This window comes from Acomys minous (assembly GCF_964271855.1).
Source record: "Acomys minous genome assembly, chromosome: 12".
NCBI classification, from domain to species: domain Eukaryota; kingdom Metazoa; phylum Chordata; class Mammalia; order Rodentia; family Muridae; genus Acomys; species Acomys minous.
In genome coordinates this window covers 91,260,028-91,275,417 of record NC_140493.1, presented here as the reverse complement: position 1 = coordinate 91,275,417, position 15,390 = coordinate 91,260,028, and the positions used below count along the sequence as shown (strand labels likewise).

Below are 15,390 nucleotides of genomic sequence, written 5' to 3'. Positions count from 1 at the left end.
GCTCCCCTTCCCCAGCCAGAGCTCCCCTGCTGTGGGTGACAGACTCTCCCTGCCCCCAGTTTGTGGGCACTACCAGGTGAGACCTATGTCAGCTCTCAGGGGCTTTGAGACCTTGACCCTGGCCGAGGGCAAATTGGAGAGACACTGGCCAAGCCCTGGACACTTAGTGCTTGTGTTCAGCCACTGTGGCCCAGAGCCTGAGGAAAGCCCTCCCCCCCCCCATCTCAAGTGCCCCGCCCAGACACGGAGAGGATAGGGTGGAGGCAGAGAGGCAGAGGCGTTGTAGAATAAATAGAACTTTATTCTTTCTCCAGTAGATCTCAGTGGAAACCCAGCAGTAACAGATGCACCAGTGGGCTCCGGGGTGAGACTCCACCCAGGCAGGAGGGCAGGGTAGAGCCTGCTCCCCCTTGAGCCCAGGGGTGTAGCGGGGAGGGAGGAGACCCCCTGGAGTCCCGTCCTGCGGGGCAAGGAGGGGGCCGTTGGTGGGGGCAGGGGTGAGAGGGGTTGTGGGTGGGCCAGGGAATTGGAGGAATTCAGGCTGTGTGTGTGTGTGTGTGTGTGTGTGTGTGTGTGTGTGTGTGTGTGTGTGTGTGTGTCTGTCTGTCTCTGTGTGTGTGTGTGTGTGTGTGTGTGTGTGTGTGTGTGTGTGTTTTGAAGGGCCCCATGGGGTGCTGCTGGTGGCTATGAGGCTGGGGGTGGGGCTAACTTGGACCCCTTAGCCGGCCCCTTCACAGTGGGGCTTGGATGAAGCGAGCTCTGATGGGCATTGGCCAGTTAACACCTTACTCTTCCCAGGGGCCCTACACTTCACCCTGACCCTGCAAAAGCCAGGATCCCCCCCCCTCCCAGGGGTAGCTGCTCAAGACGCCCACAGCAATGCCGGGCGGAGGGAGAAGGGGAGGCTGCTTTCTGCACGGGGTGGGGGGAGGTGGCCTTGAAAGTTAGTATTTCACAGTATTAGAGAAAACTGAGGAGGAAAGACTGGGGGTGGGGAGTATCCACGGGGACTTGGGGGGGGGGAGGGGAGCCCTTCTGAGCCCTGCCCACCCCCAGGACCCACCCCTTCAGCTCTGGATCCAGCCCCTCCCCCCCATACACAGCACAAATTCCTTCAGTATAAAATGTGCTTAAAATGAAAATTCTTATTAAAAAAAAAACCAAAACAAAAAAATTAAAATAAAAACAAAACCAGCGAGAATTAATATGGGGGGGGTGGGGGGGGTTGGTACGCAGGATATGTACAGGGGGTCTCCCCCACCCTGGACACCCCTCTGTCACCATCCGAAGCAGGGGGGCGGGTGGTTCCCCTGACTGGGGAGCGATGGCTTTGAGTTCGGAGGACAGGGAGCCAGGTCCCGGCATTTGCTGGTGATGAAGACGTGGCAAGGTGGATAGAGAGGCTGAGGCCCAGGTCCTCACGTGGCTCAACGCCTGGACCCTGATGCCAGCCCAGGTTGCTGGAAGAGGGCAGTCCATCTTGGGGTCCAGGCCTCTGTCCGCAGAGTCACTGCCTCCTCCGTCCTAACCCCCCCCCTAGAAGGTCCCCAGTTCTGTCTGGGAGGACAAGGCGGGGCTGGGCTGATGGGTCGCACGTGGCCAGTAGGAAGGCAGACAAAGCCAGGGCAGGGGTGAGGGCCGTCCATGTGGCGAGGCGGTCATGGGGATTGGGTGGCTGGGCTGCTTCTGTGGGAGCTGGGGCTGAGGCTGGGGCTACAGCTACCCGGCGGGGCAGCCAGGCCACCCCCATCTCGTGTTCCGCCCCCCGACTGTCCGCTTAGAGTGTCCAAGCCTTCAGAGTTCTCTAGCATTTCCTGGATCAGTGGTGGCATGGAGCCAGGGATCTCCATTTTCAGCGTGATAACCCGCTCGGCTCCTGTGGGGGAAGAAGGCAGAGGTCAGAGACCCAGCCCAGAACGGGGGGGAGTCACATGGTGACCGGCCCAGTGCCACCCACATGAGCATCTCTACCATGCACTGCACCCGGGGCTCAGTTACTTGACACAGGCCAGAGCTGTCTTGAGGCCGCAGCGTGGCAACTAGGTAAAGTATTCTGAATTCAAGCTTCTCTACTTGTCTGCTTGGGCCCTGGGTTGTCCCTTGTGCCTCATGTCATGGGTTAATCCAGCGGACACTTCTGAACACAATCACGGTGCTCTTCCTCGCGGGAAACTGAGGCTCAGAGCTGGCCAAGCGGCCTGTTCATAGACGATACCTCCAGAGGCATGTCTTGAACTACCATGGAAAAGTGACAGCATGAGTGCCATAGCCTGGACACTGACAGGGACAAAGCCAGGTTCCGATGACGAAGACACCAGGAGGAAGCCAAGACATGAGGTGCCAGGTAGGCTGTGGGCAGCAGGTCCCAAGCCAGTGCCGGGTGGGTTTCCCTGAACCTTTCATTTTTGCTACCGTGATGAAGGTGACCCCTGTGAAAGGGTCATGTGACCCACATGTTGGGGACCCCTTCTCCAGGTGAAGGAGCCTCACCCTTGGCGCTGATGCTCCGAAGGTCCGTGATCTTCATCAGCATCTTCGGGAACATGTGGGGACGGCTGGGCCTCCGTTTCCGGACGTAGACTTTCAGTGCCTCCAGCAGCGGCTCCTGTAGCATGTCCACCTTGTCTGGCTGCTCCAGGTCCTGTCGGTCTGAGCGCAAAATTGCCCCTGAGCAGGAGGCGCCGCCCCCTCCCCCCTTTCTAACTCCACCAACCAGGAATACAGCTGCACTCCCAGATGTGGCCACTTGGGGGCGGGTCTGCCCAAGCCAGAGAGGGCAGGCAGCTGCTTCCACACACCTGGCCAGGGGGTCGGCCAAGGAGGGTCTCTGGGTTGGTAGGCAAGTACAGAGGCTTTATACTCTAAAAAGTGGGGTGTGGGCTTCTCAAAGCTTTCCACAGAAGCTGTGTTGGGAGACAGGACACACGCATGCCCGACATGGGCAGCTCTCCTCATACAAAGCGGGGAATTCCAGCAGGTCTCCCTCCCAGCCATCACTACTATGACAAGACTGCAGCAGTGTGACACGGCAAAAAAAGAACAATAAATAACCACTGACGCTGACTGGGTCTTATTCTTAACCCCATAGAAGAGTGTGTGTTGCCTGGGAGAGAGGCAGCACCGAGACCCTTGCCTTGTGTGCCCAGAGCTCAGACCTGCCCCTCCGGGGCCACCTGCACCTCACCCACCTCCACAGATGAGGCAGATAGCACTGAGCAGTCCAGTCTCAGCATCGTCCATCTCCAGGGGCAGCAGCTGGTTGGCGAAGGCAAAGACCAAGTCGGTGAGGGGGCCAAAACCAGCGTTGTGCATCTGCGTCCGATTCAGGGTCAGCCCATCTGAGAAGGTCATTGTGTCTTGCTCAGGCGTGTACCGCGTGCAGATTCGCAGAATCTTGGGTGCAGAGGATGTACAGGTTCAGAGACTGGCACACCCCCTTCCCTGACCCCGGGCCCCCCCCCCCAAATCTCCTGCCCCAGCCCCTGGCACCAGCTCCAGCATCCCCAGAGGCCTCCCTGGCAAGCAGCCAGAGCATGGCTGTCTGACAGAATTTGCTCCAGTGATGGAAAGGTTCTGTCTGCAGCAGCCAGAGCAGTAGCCACCAGCCCCATGTGGCTCCTGAGCACTTGAGATGTGGCTAATGCAACCCAGGGACTGAACTGAGTCTAACTGTAATTAAATTTAAATAGACGCACGAGTGTCTGTCACTATTGCACTGGGCAGCAGATCTAGGCCATGCTGCCGCCTCAAAGAGAAATCGGGAGGGAAACGGGTCTCCAGGCAGCAAGAAACAAGGCAGATCTCGTCCCAGGACCGTCCCACTCAGCCTCAACCGTTTGCTCCCAACGGTGCCTCCCATATCTGTGCGCTGGGGACGCGGGCACATGATACGATGCCCATCCCAGCAGACTCTCTCCAGGGCCCTGGTTCTCAACCCAGGGTGTGTCTCTCAAGGAAGAGATGCACTGAACCCTGGCGAGGGATTACTGCCAGCACCTCACAACTCAGGCCACCAAGTGCTACAGCACTGTGTCGCAGCAGTAGGCCTTTTTTAACTTCCTGCTCCCAGGAAACGCCACCTTCCCATGATGCCCCTCTACCAAGTATTAGAGGTGCGTCTTCAACAGGGGGACCCTAGTAGTTACAGAGCTCTTCTCAGGGAGCTCTCACCCCACCTCCAGCCAGCATCAGCTTGCAACATCCGTTTAGGCCCCCTCAGGGGAGAGGCTGGTGGTGTGTCCACCTCTGGGCTCTCGACGACCAGCTCAGAGGGGCCTAGGGAAATCTATGGGCTAAGCGGACAGGGAGGGGTATGAGTGGACCCGTGGATGACCACGCCTGGGTGCTAAGTGGACAAGTGTGTACGAGGGAGAGAAAGAAAAGGGGCCCATGGGAGCCGTGAGCGTTTGAATTCTGGGAACGGTTCAGGAAAAGTGGCTGTTTGGCTGAGACTAGATCCTACGAGGGCAGGGGCTGACTCTCACCAGGATATCGAGGCAGGCAGCCTTGAGGAGGGTGATCTGGTCGGCAATGGTGAGGGTGGTGAAGCCGGGAAGCTGCTTGGCAAACTCCACCGTCTTAATGATGCACTTGGTGGAGAGTTCGCTGAACTTGTCCCAGAGGTCAATGTCCAGAGAGACGCGTTGTTCTGAGCTGTTATTCTGGGGGAGGCAGGGAGAAGTCAGGGCCTCGGCCATGGCACCCGCTCCAGCCTGGCCCCTGCCTGGCCTCCACCCGGCCTTTGCTTCCTGGAGGTGCAGGAAGAGACAGACGAAGGGCGGCAGAGGGGGCCGCCCTGGGGCGCGTAGCACCCGCCCTGGCTGGCATACCGTAGTGTACTTGCCCAGCTGGCAGAGCGCCGGGAAGGTCTCCTGGTGCGCTTTGCGCACCTTCTCAATGAGCTCCCCGACCTCCGGCGTCAGCGTGTAGCTCTCCGAGCACTCGGGCTTTGGTATCTCTTTCTTCTTTTTGTTCCGATCGTTTCGCACGGCTGTGGGGGAACATGGGTGCGTTAAGAGAGCGACTGCTGTGGCTCCGGGCCAGGCCCAGCCCAGCCCAGCCCGTACTGACCACCACCTGGACAGACAGACACACAAGTGTGCATGCACACACACAAGTGCGCCACACTCGCCCCTCCATGTGTCCACCTGACTCACATCCTAAGTCCTATTCCAGGCCCCATGACTGCAGCTGAGGTCACACATGCGCACACATGCCCTTGGCCAGTATGGAGTACCCTGTCATGCACCTAACTCCAGCCCACACTCTAAGAACATATGCCCAGGTTGGCAGCCACGCAAACCGACTCCCTCATCTGTGCCTGCCAGGAATCCTTGGTGTCCCAGCTCTCCTGGCAGCAATCTCCCTGGGGGATTCCTAAGACTGGCTCGAAGCAGCTCCCTGGGGCTGGCAGGGAATAGGGCTCCAAAACCAGAGAATGGGGGGCCCCCTGGCAGAAGAATCTCTTGGCCCATTAGCTTGGGGGAGCTGACAAATCACCGGGGGCGCTGAGCCGCACACACCACTCGGCTTTAAAGAAGCGATGGGGTCGTTACCAGCCGATTATCCCAGACACACAATCACTCACAAGGCCTCGGTGGTGGCGGCTGCTGACGCGGGAGGAAGGAAGGGTGGGGGTGGGGTCCAGGGAGGGGACTTGGGGGGGGGGGGAGAGCTGGCATAATTTGGAGATCACTCATGTCGATTCTGCAAATTCAATAAAGTGCAGGGGAGAGGACGGGAGAGGGAGAGGCAGAGTGGGGGGATAATTTGGGAAGAGAAAATTGCAGCTGTGACAAGACGTTTATCATTCGGAAGCTTTAATTCTATTGAAATGGCAGCTGCTCAGCTCCGGGGCACAGAGCAGCCCGGGAGAGGGGAAGGAGGGAGAGAAAGGGGGAGTTGTCGTGGGAAGGAGAAGGGGGTCCCCACCCTCATCCTGTCCTTCTGCAGTGAAAAGAAGGAAGGTGGACCAACGGGAGAAGGAAGTGACAGCCCTTTAGGAAAAGGCCTTAGTTTCTGCACGTCCCAAGTTGTCCTAGACCCTGCGGAGGACAGTCATCACTTCCTGAGTGCAGGACCAGCACTCAGCAGCCTCTGGTGACAGGAGGCAGCAGGATACGTAGCCGCCCCCCCCCCCCACTGGTATATTAGTTCCAACCATCTTCCCCTGCACCCCTCCCCACAAAAGGCTGGAGGGGGTCCTGTGGCCCCCTCCCCCAACCTCATCCCCCAAGGCTCAGGCTCCATGGCAACGGCCACGCAGACAAGGAGGCGTCTGTCAGCGTCATTTATCTCTGACATCATCAATCACTGGTCACCAAGGCAACACCCATGATTCAACCCAAGAGGGGTCTCCCTGTCCAGCCCTCCCTCTGTCAGGGCCTCAGCTGGGCTCAAACTGGAAACCCGGTTCCTTTGGGATCTGAGAAGCCCAATTCTCTTCCAACTCTGGGTTCCGGGCTTATCCAGACAATGGCTTCAGGGGTCCTATGTCAGCCCCCCCTCCCCCATACCAACTTCACACTCTCTGGAATTCAGGCCCCTCCCCTAAGATTCGCTGGGGACCGGAGCCACACCCCAAAGCCAAGCAAAGCAGGGACGAAGGAACGCTATCCTGGGGGTAGGCCCCCATGCACAAGCACGCAGGCACACAACCAGACGTGCTAACGGGATGGATGGGGTCTGTGCGCTCTGTGCGTTTATAAAAGACTAAACAACACACACGGCCACAGAGCCCGCCAGTCTCACACAGACAGGTTTGTGTAGTTATCTACAAAGCACCCTTAACTGGAAGCCTGCCTGCCTGCCTGCCACAGCACACATGTCCCCACTTGTGCACACAGGCACACAGCACCCCCACCCCCAGCCTTCAGAAGCACTGCAGGCCCCACCTTGGGCGGGGCTTGGCCCCTGGCCCTGTAACACTCACACTCCTTGGACATGCCCACTTCGAAGCATTTCTGCAGCCGGCAGTACTGGCAGCGGTTCCGGGTCACCTTGTTGATGATGCAGTTCTTGTCTCGGTGACACGTATACACCATGTTCTTTTGGATACTGCGCCGGAAGAAGCCCTGGGCACAGAGGAGAAGGAGCCCGGTTATCCACACCCCACACATAGCTGCCCTTTCCGCCATAGCCTACTTAAGAAGGCAGGAAAAGGGGGGGGGGGGTCAGGTGACTCTCTGGACTTGAGGACAGAGCAGGCCTGTCTCTATCCCACAGGCTTGGCCCCAGAGCCTTCTCCGAGCTACGTCCCTGTACCTGACTTTTGTCTTTCAGAGAACAGGACTCAGGGCTGAGTCAGACACACACGGCTGGAGACAGGAGAGGAGGTGTCTGGAACTCACAGCCTGGGACTCAGGACACAGCGAGAAAACGACCATGGGAGGAGCTGGGTGTGGTGGAGCATGCCTTTTAATGCCAGCGCTTGGGAGGCTGAAGCAAGCAGATGGCTGAGAGTTTGAGTCTAGCCTGGTCTATAGAGAGTTCCAGGACAACCAGAGCAACAAAGTAAGAGGGACCCTGTCTCAAAAAGACCAATAAAGTAAAATAAAAACAGAGGCCCAAGTGAACTATCATGAGCCACGGATTTCACACATGGAACTGGAGGGTTTGGTTTGCCCTGATTTTGCATTCTGTTTTGCCTCAATCAGGTTTGTTTTGTTTTGTTATTCTCCATTATTATTTTTTGGCATGGGAACATTTACTCTGTGCAATAAATACTGAAAGTATGAAAAAATAAAAATAAAAAATTAAATTAAAAAAAGAAGGAAGAAAGCAAACAGGAGGAAGCTGAAAAGGGACAGTGCGCACAGCCACACACACACACACACACACACCTGTAAGGCACATCCGTGTGCACTCAGTCACTCACACTTGTGAGCAAGACAACAGGACATTCGTCAGCTAGACATACACACTGGACAGTTAGCAGAAAAGCCAGGTTGTCCAGGGTTCTCTGCAAGACAGGTTAAATTATCACAGAAACAGAATGACTAGGCAGCAACAAGACAGGACAAACCAGACAGGACCAGCGCACACAGAGTCTACACTACCCTTGACCTTGACCTCACTCCTGGAGATGACTACTCCAGGCTGAGGTTGCAGGGCCAAAGTAACAAGTTCTGATGATGCACAGCTCCTAGGCAGAGTGGCCACAGCATCCGAGTGTCTAGAGACCAGCATAATTAAGATGGCAGGAAACCCAGTGGCCACTGGGGAGCCCACAGCCTGGACACCTGAAGGGAGGCCAAGCCAGGGCGTCTGCTACTAGCTGTCTCCTGCAAAGATGCCATGGAAAGCTTCAGGCGAGGAGGCCACTGGGGGCAGGCCTCCTGGGTTCCTAGCCAAGAGCCAGGCAGCAGCCAGCTCACCATGACAACCTGGGCAACAGTGGCAAGGCCGGTTCATACCCTGCCAGCCCGAGCAACAGAGACCAGGAGAGCATGGCAGGAGGGGAGCTTCTGGTCTGAGCGAACACTGCTCATTCACGGAGGAGGCCGGGCTATAGGAATCCTCCTCCACAGCTGCTGAAGAAGCAAAAGTGGGCGGCGGCCTTCACTAGCGGTCCCGCCAACCGCATAATAAGGACCCAAGCGTGGGGACATCCCATGCATCTGACCCCACACGTCCCTCCACTCACCTTGCAGCCCTCACAGGCGCTGACCCCATAGTGGTAGCCGGATGACTTGTCTTGACAAACAAAGCAAGGCTTGTAGATGCGGGGCAGGGGTGGCGGCGAGGGGGGGCTGGGCACTATCTCTTCCGAACTGCTGCTCTGGGTCTCGATGGCTAAGGGAGAAGAACAAGGGAGGACTTAGACCCAAGGGCCCATCTCCTCAGCAACCCTGTCCACCTTGTCTGCGGTAATCCTAGCCTGACCACCTGAGGGCAGGAGTCAAAGCCTGGACAGAGGTGCTCCCTGCAAACTTGGTGCTCCCCAGACAGACAGGACAAGGAGGACTGACAGTTCAATACTGAGGCCCCATCGCTCCTGTCGATGTTTCCAGAGATCTACCTCCAATTGCAGATCTGTGTGTGAACACACAAACGCAGAGACACAGCTATGGTTGGCGGGGCTGGGAGGCTGGGGGTTGGCTAAGCTTGACTTCAAAGCTCTAACAACAAACAGTACCCTAGCCAGGGCTCCCCCCCCACCCCCAAGTTCAGAAGGGAGGGAAGGACACAGACTAGAAACAGAGGAAACTGGGGTCAACAGGATATTCAAAGCTGGCCACTCCCTGGCCCCTTGAGCTTCCGTTCTCCTCCGTTCTCCCTCCTCCACCCCCACCCACCCCGCTCCAACAGCAGCCACAGCCCCTCCCCCACCCAAACAATCCCCTGGCTAAGGTGGGGTCTAAGGCAGCATTGGAGACTCACCCAGGACAGGGCCAAGCAGGAGGGCAGTCCCCGAGATAGATGGGGGAGGGGTGGGGGTGAGGGTGGGGGGTCGGGGTACTCCTGAAGACAATTGGAAGAGTCCCCCCCCCCGGGGGCCCCCTAGAAGCCTATCACTTTGGATGCTCCCTGTCTGCTGGGAGACAGTGTTACAAAAGGGGTCCTGTTCTATCAATGCTCTGTCTGTCTGGCCTAAATACTATGTCCGGGTTCCTACCCCCTCCGCTCCTGTCATTAAACTCCGAGAGAGGGCAGCCAGGAGGGGGTGACCCAGCCAGCGGGAGTGGGGGGTGGGGGGTGGGTGAGGGGGCAGTCCCTGTCCCCCCCCACCCCCCCGGCCAAGCAAAACCTCTGTGCCTGGCTCTCTATGCCCATCACCCCAGACAGAACATGGCTACTTGAGTCAGAGGTGACCGTGCCCAGAGCCTGGGCAACTAGGCATGCCCTGTGAAAGATAACCACAGCAGAGACTATCCCAACTCCCCAGAGGGCCCTCCAGCATCCTCCTTTGCCACATCCATCTGTAGAGTCAAGGATGGGTGAGAGAGTCTGCTTTGTTGCAGGCTCAGGGCCCCACCCCGCGCCCCAGCTCCATGGATACCCAGCGAGCGAGCGCACGGGGGATATACATGGTTCGTGAGCTCAAGCACCCAACAGTTCCTGTCGTGTGTGTTGCGAATGACTTCTGTGGCTGTGAGGCCCAGGCAGAGAGGTAGGACACTTGGGGACACTGGAGCCAGGCTGCGTAATACTACCACTTTCCCTCATTACCTGCAAACACGCCAGGGAATCACGCCAACGGCCTTGGCTGGGCTTTCCTGGCTCCTACGCGGGCCTGGCCATCCAGCATGGCTGGGACCCATGCACCCCGCCCCCCCCCCTTCCCTAACCCGAGACCATCCTGCAGGAAAAGGACTGATCTGTGCCTATACGCCGGGGTGGGGGCATGTCCAGAGGGCTGACCTACTAATACCCTGCCCCTCATACCTACACAGAACTGCCCTGCCCTGGTTTTTCACCCCACTTCCTTCTCAGGAGGCCTGACAAGCAAATCAAACAGGCAGGAAGGCCGGGAGAACAGCTGCTGGGGGGCGGGGTTGGGGGGGCCTGGGTGAGGCCAGGAGGCAAAGGGGTGAGTGACAAAGGAACCCTTTGTTGTGCTAACTTTTTCCAAGACGTAAAAGCAGTAACAATAGACAATCCAGACTTGGGGGTTGGGGGGGGCGTCAGAGAGAGGGGGTCGCTGGCCTCCAATCCTGGTTAGCATTCCAACAAGCACAGGAAGAAAGCACTGACCCCCCCCTTTCCTCCTTCTAACCCACCCTCTGCCCTAGACCTGCCTCCCCCTCCCCCCCCCAAGTCCCAACCTCCAAACTCAGCCAGACTGGGAAGGAGAGGATGACTGAAGGAGTTCTGGGGGTGCAGGGCCGAGGGGGGGGGGAGGGAGGGAGGCAGGCATGGCACAGGGAGGTGCCATGGATGGATAACCAGGATGAAGAGCCAAGGACAGACCAGAGGGGGCAAAGGCTCAGGGAAATTTAGAGTTAAGGCAAAGTCCAGAGAGTTGTTTATGGAGATGAAAGAGCTGTGCTTTTTTTTTTTTAAAGTGTTTTTGGCAAGATGGCGTCCATGACCCTGGGGAAGGGCTGGGGGCTGAGTGAGGCCTCTTTTCAAACCACCCCCAGCAGCTGGCTGGCGGGTTACCTCTGAGGCCGTAGCTCTGTCTGCACCCTACCCTCGGTATTATCCCCACCTGTCACCCAGGTAACTCAACCTCTGAGGGTTCCAGCTCAGCATTTTGAACTTCCATCCCAAGGCCCACTCCCCCCGCTCCCGCCTCACCTCCCAACCCCCACCCCCGGCCGCCTGGCAGCAGCCCAGGGAGGCCAGTGTCAGCACCCAGCCAGAAGTGTAGGTCTTCTCAGCCTTCGCTGAGTTAGAACAGTTACAGTGTAGCACAGGCAGGTGGGGGGGGGGGGGGAGAGGGCCTACCCTGCCCTGGCCCCACCCCACAGGCCACCCTCCCTAGAGGCCCCAGCCCACAAATCTCTCCACTTCCTGCAGAAGAAGGACCAGACCTCAGCTCAAAGTTCCAGTGAGCAGCCAAGGGCTGGAAGCAGCCCAGGAAGCCCGGTGTCCCCTCTCGCGACTGCTGCCAGGATGCCCCTCCCCCGCTCCTCTCCTGGGCGGGCGGGCGCACACGGCTCGGGTCCCCACGCCCGCCCCAGAGCCGTTCGCAGGCTCGCGCAAGGGGCCAGTTTCCTGGAGGAGATCGGCAGGAAATCAGCTGGGCCCCTGGCCAGCGGCTCCCCTCCCAATCCAGCTGGCGCCCTCTTTGCAGCTCCCTTCACAGCCCCCTAGAGAGGCATAGGGAGGGGATGTGGAGCCCCCCACCCCTGATGTCCTCCCTCATTACAAGGAGACCGTGAGGATAGCTCTGGGTGCAGCCTAGCCAGGGAGCTTGGGCGCAAGGCCCGAACCATGGCATCGGTCACTGATAAGCATCTCCCCCCCCCATCCCCCATCCCACTACGGGCAGCCACGTGCTTCACATTCTTGGATGTCTGGGAGCCGGCGGAGGCGTGAGCTGCGGAGACTGGTGGGGGACAGATGGGGAGTCAGATCCTGTGTACCCCTTGTCCTCTAGTGCACTGAGATGGGGGCCGTGGGAGGGAAGCAGTCTCCAAGGGCTTCGCAGTACCCAGCAGGTCTCCACCCACAGCCAACCTGCTCTCTTCCCTCAGTCGCTTGGAGGTAGTAGTCTCCGAGACAAACTAGAGGTGACTCCCGGGAACCAGATCGCCTCCACACAGGTAACGCAGGCTCCACTACCAGAAAGAAGTCCAGTAGCCACCCTGATTTCAGCTCCTTGCTGGATGCCCCGGAGCAACTCTAGAGCCTCCAGGAGACACGGTGAAGGCTGGTGAACATACACAGCCCTTGTGTGTGCAGACAGGTCTCCAGTTCCCCATGGCCTGTGGTGGGAGGAAGGCGGGAACAGGGGGGCTCCTGCATGGGCTGTCTCTCTCCAGTTCTCTACTAGCCTTCCTCCCTTTAAGTTCCGGGCCAAGAAGAGCTCAGCTGCCCTAGAGAGAGTGGGACCCTAGGGGGCTTAGATCCCAGCTTCCAGCCGTGCTACGGAGAGGGAAGCCTCGAGGCTCAGCTCAATTATACCCCCTAAGGGTGGTTCCTTCCAAACAGCGCTGGGATAGGGAAAGGTCAAGGCGCTTACCTCTCACCTCTTTTTTGCAAAGCCAATGATCACCCACCCCTCTTGATCAGAAACCTCACAGCTGAACTTGCCTTGGAGGCAAAGGTCAGGGGGCAGGACAATAGGAAAGGCCAGACTGAGGTGTCCCTGGAAGGGCAGGGGTGGGCTGTCATTAACCTCAAGTCTCTCTAATGCTAAAGGGAGGGTTGTGGGTCGGCAAATCCTTTCTACTCCCCGCCTTCCTAATGCTGCGGCCCTTTAATACAGTTCCATGTTGTGGTGATTCCTCCAGTCATAAAATTATTTTTTATTAGCCGGGCAGTGGGGGCGCAGGCCTTTAATCCTAGCACTCGGGAGGCAGAGGCAGGTAGATCTCTGTGAGTTCGAGGACAGCCAAGGAAGGCTACACAGAGAAACCCTGTCTCGAAAAACCAAAAAGAAAAAAAAAATATTTTTGTTGCTATGTAATTTTGCTACGAACCGTAATGTAATTTATCCGATGATACCCAAGATACCTGATTTATGACCCCTGTGACGACCCCCAAGGGTCACCGTGCCAGGCCTTAAGAGTCCCAGTCTTCCCTTGCTCCCTGGCTTGCAGAAGGGTGGCAGCAGGCATGGGAAGGTGGGGGAGCCTCCAGGGAAGAGCAGATTCCCACAGCAGAGTGGGGGGTGGGGGGTGGGGGATGAAACCCGAGCCACTTAACAATGACACCCTAGCACGGAGCCGGTGTCACTACCTCACAGCCAGGCATAAACATGCCCAGGTGTGCACCCTGGGGCACGCGCATCCCTGGGTGTGAACAGAGGCCTCTCTCCCAGCACAGCCTGAACCCGCTTGAACCACGCTGGCTGCTGAGGGTGCTCAGCTGCCAGGATAGCAAGGTTTCAACATCAGTTGTCTCTCTTAACACAAGGTCTGGCCCTATGTCCCCCGACGGGGTAACAAAAGGGACCCATTAACGGTGGAGGTGCACTCTCACTGCCAGAAGACCCCCCCCCCAAAAGCCTTAAATACCAAACACCCTCTCGAGAACAACAGATTGATGAGGACTAGAAAGATCTACACACCAGCTTCTCCCATGCCCCCAGCATGGAAGCCTCCAGGATGGCAGCCTAGGCACCTTTCCCCCAAGACGGAATAGGTGCCTCTCAAAGTGTTAAGGGGTGGCCAGCACAGCAACTTGTCTGTGACACCCCACTATCAACACCAGAGACAGGGAACAGTTCCCTGCCACCCGCAGGGCGGACACACAGGAGAGAGCTCTCCCTGGGCCTTGGGTAGGGGTGGGATCTGGGGAGGTGGCCCCTCCTCTTCGGGACAGACAAGCCCACAGCCAGGACCTTTACCCCACCCTCCAGCGGGATCCTAACCAAAATGCGAATGGGCGCTCCCCCTCCCCCCATGGAGGGGCCTGGGATTTCATGTCTCCTGTTCAAAGTTACTGAGCCCTAACATGGTAACGTGCCAGGGTCACTGGGTGGAGGGCAACCAAGTTACAGCGCGACAGACTGCTAGAAAGTGAGGGGTTAGAGGCCCTCACGGCCACCCCCACCCCAAGTCCTATGGTAGCACAGTGGAGACCGGTACGTACAGTGGTTTGAGCCGTTCCAAAGAGGTGTCCGGAGTGGGGTGTTGTAGGGACCCGGGGCAGGGAGCCCCTTCTCCGGGAGCAAACAGGCCCGGTTCTGGTTATAAAAGTCCACCACTAGGAAGGGGTTAGGCGTGGGGGCGAGCCCCCCGACTTCCACACTCTCATACATCTTGCCCCACGAAGGTCGGAGATCCAGGAGGGCAAGTCCTGGAAGAGGCTCCCGTCACTCAGTTGGAGGCGCCATCCCGAGCTAAACACCTGGGGGAGGCAAAGGGACAAGTCCCCTCGCCCCGACGGACGGCCCCCTCGGTGGGGCGCCCTGCCCAGAACTGCCCGCGCCTAAGTCCGTAGGTCGCTCCGTGTCCCCAGGTGAAAAGCGGGAAGTTGTGCGGGTTGGGAGGAGGTTGCTCGGCGCTAGCTCACAGGGAACACTCGGCGGCCCGAGAACTCGAGGCTCCGGTGTCCCAGGCAGAGTCCAGCGGTTCCCCAAGTCCGCCGGCTCAGGGCGGGATCAGGGCGGAGACGGGGGTCACTAAGCACTTCCTTCTGCCGGCCGGGGCTCCTAGGCTTCTCCGTGGCTTAGATTCCGGGTGCGGGTAGGGGATCCCCCATACGGCCCCGCCTCCGCCCGGCCCGGCGGCGGACCACTTGCTTGGTCACCGGTGTGCGCGCCCCCCCACCCCCCAGCCCGCGCGCCCCTTCTCTCTGGGATCCCAGCCCCTTTTGCCTCCGCCCCGCCCCGGGCCAGGCACCACCCCTGGCTTAACCCTTTCTCTGCGGGTCCCGTTGCGTCGGGCAAAATACAGGGAAGCGAGGGCCAGAGGCTGTTTGTTGACCTCAAGTAGGGGAACCTGGCGGGAAATGTGCCAAGCACAGAACCAGGATGAGCATGGAGAGCAAGGTGCACCAGGAGGCAGGACCGAAGAGTACAAGGCATCCTCCCCATCCCAGTTCGAGCTCCAAGCCTCCCCAGTGCTTTTGGTCAATCCCAGGCCAGGCGATGCTGCAGCAGGGAGGTGAGGTGGTCCTGGTGTCCTCCCCCTAAACACACACTCACCGAGCCCCGGCTTCATTTGCCTAATGCAATGCGGCTGAACTCTCCCTGAACTCGCCTGGCGGCGCCTCACCTCCGGGTGACCCACCCATCGCTGCCCGTGACATCACCCGCTCGCCAAACCGCCCTCG

The 15,390-nt window shown here is 58.6% G+C and overlaps 1 protein-coding gene across 6 annotated transcripts in view; it reads right to left on the bottom strand.

The window, feature by feature from the left end:
• Window positions 1–280: 280 nt before the first annotated feature.
• The window catches only part of RARA (retinoic acid receptor alpha), a 51,771-nt gene continuing 36,661 nt past the window's right edge, over window positions 281–15,390 (bottom strand). For 5 of the 6 annotated variants that reach the window (XM_084749363.1, XM_084749364.1, XM_084749365.1 and 2 more), the window contains exons 3-9: window positions 8,645–8,793; window positions 6,932–7,073; window positions 4,830–4,990; window positions 4,485–4,661; window positions 3,189–3,393; window positions 2,491–2,649; window positions 281–1,876 (exon numbers count right to left, since the gene is read on the bottom strand). In XM_084749363.1, coding sequence (XP_084605489.1) covers window positions 1,659–1,876; window positions 2,491–2,649; window positions 3,189–3,393; window positions 4,485–4,661; window positions 4,830–4,990; window positions 6,932–7,073; window positions 8,645–8,793 — 1,211 coding nt within the window. In that variant the 3' untranslated portion in view covers window positions 281–1,658. Of the gene's footprint in view, window positions 1,877–2,490; window positions 2,650–3,188; window positions 3,394–4,484; window positions 4,662–4,829; window positions 4,991–6,931; window positions 7,074–8,644; window positions 8,794–14,205; window positions 14,877–15,390 lie in introns of those variants that run through there. The other variant, XM_084749367.1, reaches the window with a different exon arrangement.